Source organism: Callospermophilus lateralis, chromosome 5, assembly GCF_048772815.1.
Source record: "Callospermophilus lateralis isolate mCalLat2 chromosome 5, mCalLat2.hap1, whole genome shotgun sequence".
NCBI classification, from domain to species: Eukaryota; Metazoa; Chordata; class Mammalia; order Rodentia; family Sciuridae; genus Callospermophilus; species Callospermophilus lateralis.
The window spans coordinates 5,165,283-5,173,281 of NC_135309.1; the positions used below are offsets into that span (position 1 = coordinate 5,165,283).

At 44.6% G+C, this 7,999-nt stretch overlaps 1 protein-coding gene across 1 annotated transcript; it reads right to left on the bottom strand.

Moving 5' to 3' along the window:
- Nucleotides 1-4,905: 4,905 nt before the first annotated feature.
- Nucleotides 4,906-6,236, bottom strand: LOC143390337 (olfactory receptor 14K1-like). Its single transcript, XM_076842775.1, has 2 exons — nucleotides 5,307-6,236; nucleotides 4,906-4,962 (listed from the first exon to the last, which is right to left on the bottom strand). Exons 1-2 carry the CDS (start codon nucleotides 6,234-6,236, stop codon nucleotides 4,906-4,908), a joined length of 987 nt encoding a protein of 328 aa, XP_076698890.1.
- Nucleotides 6,237-7,999: the final 1,763 nt, after the last annotated feature.

The window sequence follows — 7,999 nt, forward strand, 5'->3', positions numbered from 1 at the left end:
TCCTGGTCCTGGGAACCTGTTCTTGGCGTTGACCTTGGAGCAGCCTGGCTGCCGCTCTCCTGGCCCACGCGCCTGGGTGCTTCAGGTGATGGGAAGAGCGCAGTCGGTTGGGTGCAGAGACAGATGCCCAGCACATGTCCAGCGCTCCTGGTGTTCGGAGATCTCAAGAGATTGGGCGAGGCGCTAGGATTAAACCAAATCTGGTGATCTGAAGCCAGAGCGCAGGCCAGCTGTGCGGTTGGGTGGGCGGTGAACAGGCTGGTTGGTTGAGAGAAGAAGCCTGCCGCTGCTATTTCCTAGGCGGCTTGGGGGTTGTGGTTTTAGGTGCGTTCACAGGGATCCATCACTTAGCCACTGTAGGATCTGTGCCTTTTCTCCTGTGGGATTCCAGCTTGAAATCTCCTTGGCTACCTTATGGCCCCTCTGCCTCCTGGGCTGGCCAGCCTGGAGGTCTTCCTCACGGTTTTCATGTCAGCCTTCACACGTCCTCAGAGCTGACCTGAGTTCCTTGCAGACTGAGCAGGAAGGTGAGTCTCATTTTAAAAAATGTCCATCTAACCTGCCTGTGCCTTCTGCCTGGAGAGTTTGATTGATTCCTCTGGAGTGCGGTGATGGACAGGATGCATGGTGCCCTTGGTCCCCGGAGCTCTACAGGCCCCCCACTTACTGACCTGGGAGGCACCCCGGCGCCACGCCCTCCTCCTTCACTGCCCCTCTTTCCCTCTGTGGCTGCCTGCCTTTGCTCTGTTCTGTAGCCACACAGTTGGAGTCTTGTTTCCTCTTACACATTTCCCACAAATGGTTTTGTTTCTGATGACCCTGAGGATCAGATCAGTCTTAAAGTTACAGTGATCTGTGTTTGACTGATAGCTCTACTGAAATAACATACACCATCTATTTTTTTTCTTTTTTTGCAATGCTTCAGCTTCGTGTAATTGATGTCACAAACCCATCTCTTCATAATATATATGTATCATGGTTTTGTGATCATTTTATGCATTCCTATGTTGTTATACACCATAGTTAGAAGTGATTTGCACACCAACATTACAGTAGTAAAGAAAACCTGTGTTTCTGTACATTCACCTGAGAGGTTTGGTGCTGAATATTCTGATGCTGCGTCTAGAGTTGCTTCATTCCCAGTAGAATGGCTCCTGTTGGCATTTCTTTGGGTGTTAGGGTCTGTAAACAAGTCAAGATGGTGCCTGGCATTTTGCCAGAGGGAGTGGTTTGTGAAGTAACGCCAGGGAGCCATTAAGTGTGGAGATTCCTTATTGGTTGACTGCTGTATCTAGTTTATGTTAATTAAGATAAGCTGTGTGTAATGTATATATACCCCTCGTGTCCAAATGTATATATACCCCTCGTGTCCGACAATAAACGGCTCCCACTCCTGCTGTATCAATCTACACAAGTTGCTCTCACCCCCCGGTTATTTTGCTGCAGCCGGACTGCGGCATTTGGGGACACTCTAGTCATGTTTAACATGCTCAGGAAAGTCAGTTTCCCATTATTTCTGAAGGCAGTTTGGCTGCGGGCATCCTCCTTGGCAGGAAGCTCCTTTTCTTCTAGAGTCCTGCACATGCTGCTCCTCTCTCTTCTGGCTGGTGGAGTCTCTGCTGAGAAGTCTGCTGATAATACAATGGGAGCTCCCTCCTATCTGCCCAGTCACTTTGTCCCTCTTTTAGGGTTCTCTGTGTGACTTCTGGAAGTTTTCTTATAAGGTGCCTTGGTAAAGGTTTTTTTGGATTCATTTTATTGGATTTTCACAAGTTTGTACACACATTTCATTGTTAAAACTTTGAAAGTTTTCCACCACGATTCTGTTTTAGGACATCTGGTTCTTTCCCTCTCTTCTCCTCTGGGAATTCCCTTGATCCACAAGCTAATGTCCCATCAGTTCCCTGCTTTCTCTTCACTTTGCTCTATCTAATTTTTCTTTCTTTTTTTCTTTTTCTTTTCTTTTTTATTTGTTAGTTTGTTTCCCCCTTTGCCATGATAATCTTAAATTACCTGTATCCATGGTTGCTGATTCTTGGGTTTGTTCAAGTCTGCTATTAAATACCTCTAGTAAATTTGTCAATTCGGTTATTTTATTTTTCAAATCGAAATTTGATTTCTTCTTTTTATCAACAGCATCATTTTCCTGATTTTGTTTAGTTATCCACAAGTGTTATTTTTAAGTACATTGAACGTTGATAGTTGATAGTAAGGTCGTTCTTATTTCCTCCTCAGGGAATTCACAAACCTCAGTGTCTCCAGGGTTAGTTTCTGGAGATTTATTCTGTTGCATTTATTGATTCACATTTCATGGTTTATTTTTTTGTAATTTTATGATTTTTCTTTCTCTCGCTGTTGGTATTTGGGCATTTGCAATGAAAATCAAACACCTCTTAAAGTCTTTATGAGTGGTTCACACACAGGAGAAGGCTTTTACCAATCATGCCAGCTAGAGAGTAGAGAGGACTTGTTAATGTTTCTGAAGACCTGTCTTCTCTGGGCATTTGTGTGTTAATCTCAGTTGAAGTCTTTCCACCCACCCCCATTTTCTTTGCAATCTCTCCCCCCCTCCCACCACCTGCCCCCCCCTCAGTTCATAATTTTTCAGCTTTGGCTAGTATCTTCTCGTGGTGATGCAGTTTCTGGAAGTGACTGCTGTACTCACCTTGGCTCTGTGTGCTGAGGCAGCCACTGTGCCAGCTCCCCTCCCAGCTGCAACTCAAGAAAGGCTGAACCAGCCGCTCAAAATGCCTTCAAACACAGGATGCTGAATGCACAGGACACTCTTCCCTTCCCAGAGGGAGAAGCCACAAGTTGGACCTTTCTCACAAAAGCTCCTCTCTCTGCTGGCCACGGAGGGGCTCTAGAGGACAAGCAGAGAGCACCTCAGCACGCTCAGGCCTGGGTGCTGCACCCTGTCAACTGTACCCAGTGCTGTCACATGCTATTGTGATGTCACTGTCTCTGTGGAGGAGAGGGCCTGGGGAATTCTATTTCCCTTCTTGCTCTAAAAAAATGTAATGTTTTTTTAAAGTTCAGCATTGGGGATCAAGCTCTTCCATGACATATCTAAAGAAATAAAATATGAATTATTTTGCACAGAAAGTCCAGAGAGCTCCATGTGCGTATCAAAATCCAGTATCTGACTAATCAGATACCTCAACATAAGTGTGAAGGAATGGGCTGCCCATAAATCCCACCAAGATCAGCAATGCTGTGGGGGGAAAAGTGAAAATTGTCAAATAAGAAACAATGTGTCAAAATAGATGTCACATAATTAAAAAAGTTTAAAGAAATCATCACTGACCCAAATTTGAATGAAATCACTATTTTAGAATTGAGGGATTGTCCCTATGATGCAAATCTTGGTAGATTAAATTTTTTTTCACTGAGAGCTGGGGATGTGGCTTGGTGGCAGAGCACTTGCCTCCCACACGTGAGGCACTGGGCTCGATCCTCAGCACCACATGAAAATGAATAAGCAAAATAAAGATATTGTGTCCACGTGTAGCTAAAAAAATATTTAAAAATTTTTTTTTTTCACTGAGCCGAAGAAGAACTTGGCTGCCCTTGATCCTCCTTATTAAACATCAGTGCCTGCTGAAAAGCAACCTTTATGTTTACATTTCCTAATACTTAGGCAAAAAATGATCCCCAGTAGATGGTCCTTGGTGCTGGGGATTGTGGGAAATCATTAGATCATGGGGGTGGGTTATGCCTACAAGAAGTCCAAGCCAGCCTTGCCCCTCCACATGAGGAGTCAAGTAGGCGGAGCCATCAGCCAACCTTGCAGGATGCTCACCAGTCAAGACCATGTTGCCCTGGTATCAGATGTCCTCTCCCAGAGCTGAGAAGAAGCCTGCATGGGGAAGCTTTGCAGGCTGGTGTGCTCCATAAGCACCCAAAACTGGTGAGGAGTGTCCTGGTCTCACAGCCCCCACCCCTGCTCTTCAGTGTGAAGTCATCTCCCCACACTTCACAGCAGCTTCAGCCATAAAGGTCCTCAGGCAGGGGAACACTGCTGGGCCATCTCTCTCTAGTCCACAAGCCCCGGCTTGGCTGCCTCCAGACTCTCAACAGGGCTTATGTGACTTTGTAGTGTCTCCACAAAGGCTAAGCTAGACTTTCAGTCTTCCACACAATAAGAATGTGTCTTGATAAGTTTAAAATATATAAAAGGGCAGTATGGATAATGATGAAGGCATTGATAAATTTTGATAAAATAGAGGCAAAATAACTGGCAATCCCAAATACCAACTTTAACTGCTAGAATAACCATAACAACAACGAAGACAAGAATTAAGGAAGTGATAAGTTGATGAAGTTTTTATAACATCTGATTTCATAATAAGAAAGCTGATGACAAAATAGAAATGAGAACATATTAAGGTTTTATTTGTAATATGAGTAAATACAAGGAAAATATAGGCATAAATGAAAGATTTTCTGCCATATTGTAAAGATATTGAGAGCAAGAATTGTGTGTTCTTTCCAACATTCCTCAGCTTTTCTGAGACTTTAGTGGCAGCAAACCTGTTCACACCAGGTATGATTAAGAGAATTTGCAGGGACAAAGATTTTAGGCTCATGATAATTTCATACTGCTGCAGTCATACGGTGTCACCAACATCTTATCCTAAAACAGAAGTTCATTATTTTATAGCTTCTAGACTTAGAATGGCAGCAATGCTCACATCATGCTGAACCTCAGCAGAGCTGCATTCCTGACTGGGGTCTCCATTGGGTGTGTTTCCTCTGCCTCCCAGGGCTGGAGGTGACTGTCTCTGCAGCTACCACCTTGCATCTCCAGTGCCAGCGATGCATGTCCGGCCTTCCACAGCACATCTTTCCCTCTGGGCAAGTCTTAGGAGGCCCATGGCTTGTAGGGTTGACGTGCTTAGATGGCTACACCTGGGCAATCTGCCCATTCCACACTGCCTCATCATATCGGCAAGGTCCCTTCTGCAAGGTTAAAGAATATGTGCACTGGTTCCTCAGAGCTGGAGCCCAGCAGCTTGCAAGCCTCATCCGGAGCCCACCATGTGCTTCTGAGTGAGTTACATGGAAACACTGGAGGAACACGTGTCCAGCTCACACAGGTTCTGAGGTCATGGAGCTGATCACAAACCTGCAAATCTCATTCCTGAACTTTTAAGTTAAATTGAGTACTTGAGTCAAGATATTGATTTGTTTACATTACATCACAAAGATCTACATAATTATTAAAATCACACAGAGCAACACAAAAAGACATGTCACTGATCCTTCCTAGAAACTAGTTCTCTGGTTTCCCCAATAATACTTACGACACAGTTTCCATAAATCTTCCACAGAGAGGCTTTGACATCCTTGTTTCTCAGGCTGTATATGACAGGGTTCAAAGACGGAGGCATCACGGAATAGAGAACAGACACCAGAAAGTCCACAGGATGTGGAGATTCCGGCACTGGCTTCAAATAGGCAGTGACACCTGTCACTATGAATGTGATCACCACTATGAGATGGGGTGTGCAGGTGGAGAAGGCTCTTGACCGTCCTTGTGAGGATGGCATTCTTGTGACAATTTTGAAAATGTACACATATGAAAATCCAATGGACAGAACACAGGAAAGTCCAAATGTGACTCCAATGACCACACTAACATCAATGGTGACATGTGACTTTGAACACGAAATCTTCAGCAGAGAGGGGACATCACAGAAAAATTGTGGGAGTTTTCTGGAGCCACAAAAAGATAAAGAGAAAGTTCCTGCAGAGTATAAGACCCCGAAGATGCCCCCAAGGAACCAGGAGACAGCTACCATCTGCACACAGAGCCCCCTGTTCATGATGACATCATAGTGCAGGGGGTGGCAGATGGCCACATAGCGGTCATAGGACATGGCCGTGAGGACGGACAGCTCAGTCCCAGCAAACTGAGTCACCAACAAGACCTGTGAGACACATCCTGGGAAAGAGATGGTGCTCCTGTGGCCCAAAGAGCTCACAATGAAGTTGGGGACAGTGACTGAGACAAGGCAAGCATCCAGGAGGGACAAGTTCTTCAGGAAGAAGTACATGGGGGTGTGGAGACACTGGTCCACGGTGACCAGGACGATGATGAGAAGGTTCCCCACCAGTGCCACCAGGTAAATCAGCAAGAACAGGAAGCCGTGGGCAAGCTGGAGCTCCTGGTCCTCGGAGAATAGTGTGAGGTAGAACTCCATCCCCACCGTGTGGTTGGCTGTGGACGCCATGCTGTGGACCTGATGGAGGGAATGGGAGGGCGGACGCATGACAGGTTCCCACTGAGCCTTGCTCTGGACCAACAGTGTGTGCTCACCGCTGCAGGGTCCAGCTCTGCTCTGCAATAACTCGTGTACCCTCTGCTCTCCTGACACAGCAGGCTCAACAACATGCCCAACTCCACTCCCAATGTGCCTCACAGCAATGCCGAGAAGGATGATCAGGGAGAAAACTGAGAAACATGTCCTTTAGTGGACCTGACATATTTACAATAATGTTGGCAACTTTATAAAATATATCCTGACTCATTAGCTGAACTATTAAGTGAAGTTATTGGCATAACCTATTGAACTTCTAAAGCAGCTCTAAGAAGGAATAATCTTGTTCTTACTGCCTACTGACATTTTTCACAGAGAGTAAAAAATGTTTTTATTTTATTATTAAATGCATTAAATGAACGTGTTATAGAAATCACACTCAGCAAGAGACCAAGCACCACTAGAAGAGCTGAAGAACTTCCTGCTTATATATTAAGAACTTTTTTATTTAAGCCTGTGGACCAAAATGAGCTGGTGCTCTGAAGTTCTGGGCCCCGAGATGATGTTACAAGGGGTTTTGATGGGAGATCTGACATCGTTTCATAACCATCCCAACACTGGTGGGTTTGAATTCCTGCCTACGTGACGGAAGACCATGCACAGGGAACTTAGGGTAAGTAGTTCATGGTTGTAGAGCAAGGACGGTACAACACCTGCGAGTGTTCTCATGAAGTGGCCCTCACCACAGGCAGCAGTAACTCAAGTTCCCTCCCAAAGAACTAAGCCTAGAAGCTCATAGTTGACAGCAATTAATTGCCTAGCAATTAAGTGATATACCTATGTTTGTAGAGCATTCAGAGAGTGACACAGTATAGGAGAATTAACCCTTTCCCCAGGCATAGACTCTTCCTCATAATGATGTTATAATTTCATTTCATTCAGGTCTGAGATTTCCATCACAAATGTATAAAATTTAAAGTATAAAAATTAAAGTTTGCAAGGCACAGTAGTACACCCTTGTAATCCCAGTGATTCTGGAGACTGAGGCAGGATGATCAGAAGTTCAAAGCCAGCCTTAGCAACTTAGCGAGGCCCTAAGCAAGACTCTGTCTATAAATAAAATGTTTTTTAAATGGGCTGGGGATGTGGCTCAATGGTTAAGCACCCCTGGGTTCAATTCCATGTGCCAAATAATTAAATTAATTAATTTATTAAAGGAAAAATTAAAAGTAAAGCTTTTGACAAAAAGGAGAGATAAATAGTGAAAGAGGAAATTTGTAATTACATAGGTGTATCATTACAATGAAGAAACAATAGTGGTCATGGATGATAGCTTGGAGGAGCACAGGGAATATGGGGAGAATGTTCACCGTTCCTGCCCCTGATGCTATATAGAAACACACTGTGCAGGAGACTTTCCTTCTCCCACCCTCCCTTCCCTCCTTCCCCTCAGGTGACCAGCCAGACTGTGTCAAGCTAGATGCCACCACCTTCCTGCAGAGTCTGCAGTCACAGCACATTTTCTTTTCTTTTAAGAATATTTTTATTTAAAAATACCTTTTTTAATTTATTTATTTTTACGTGGTGCTGAGGATCAAACCTAGTACCTCACACGTGTGAGGCAAGTGCTATCTCACTGAGCCACAGCCCCAGCCTCAGCCCCATATTTTCATCTTAATCACACACTCACTTGGTGTGTTTCCAAAATTATTTGTCCCGAAGGAAATTAAGCCTTG

Coding starts and splice junctions, on each gene's coding strand:
- LOC143390337 (XM_076842775.1), bottom strand. CDS start 6,236: ATGGCGTCCACAGCCAACCACACGGTGGGGATGGAGTTCTACCTCACA. Junction 4,963..5,306: donor AGATTTATGGAAACTGTGTC/GTAAGTATTATT, acceptor TTAACCTTGCAG/AAGGGACCTTGCCGATATGA.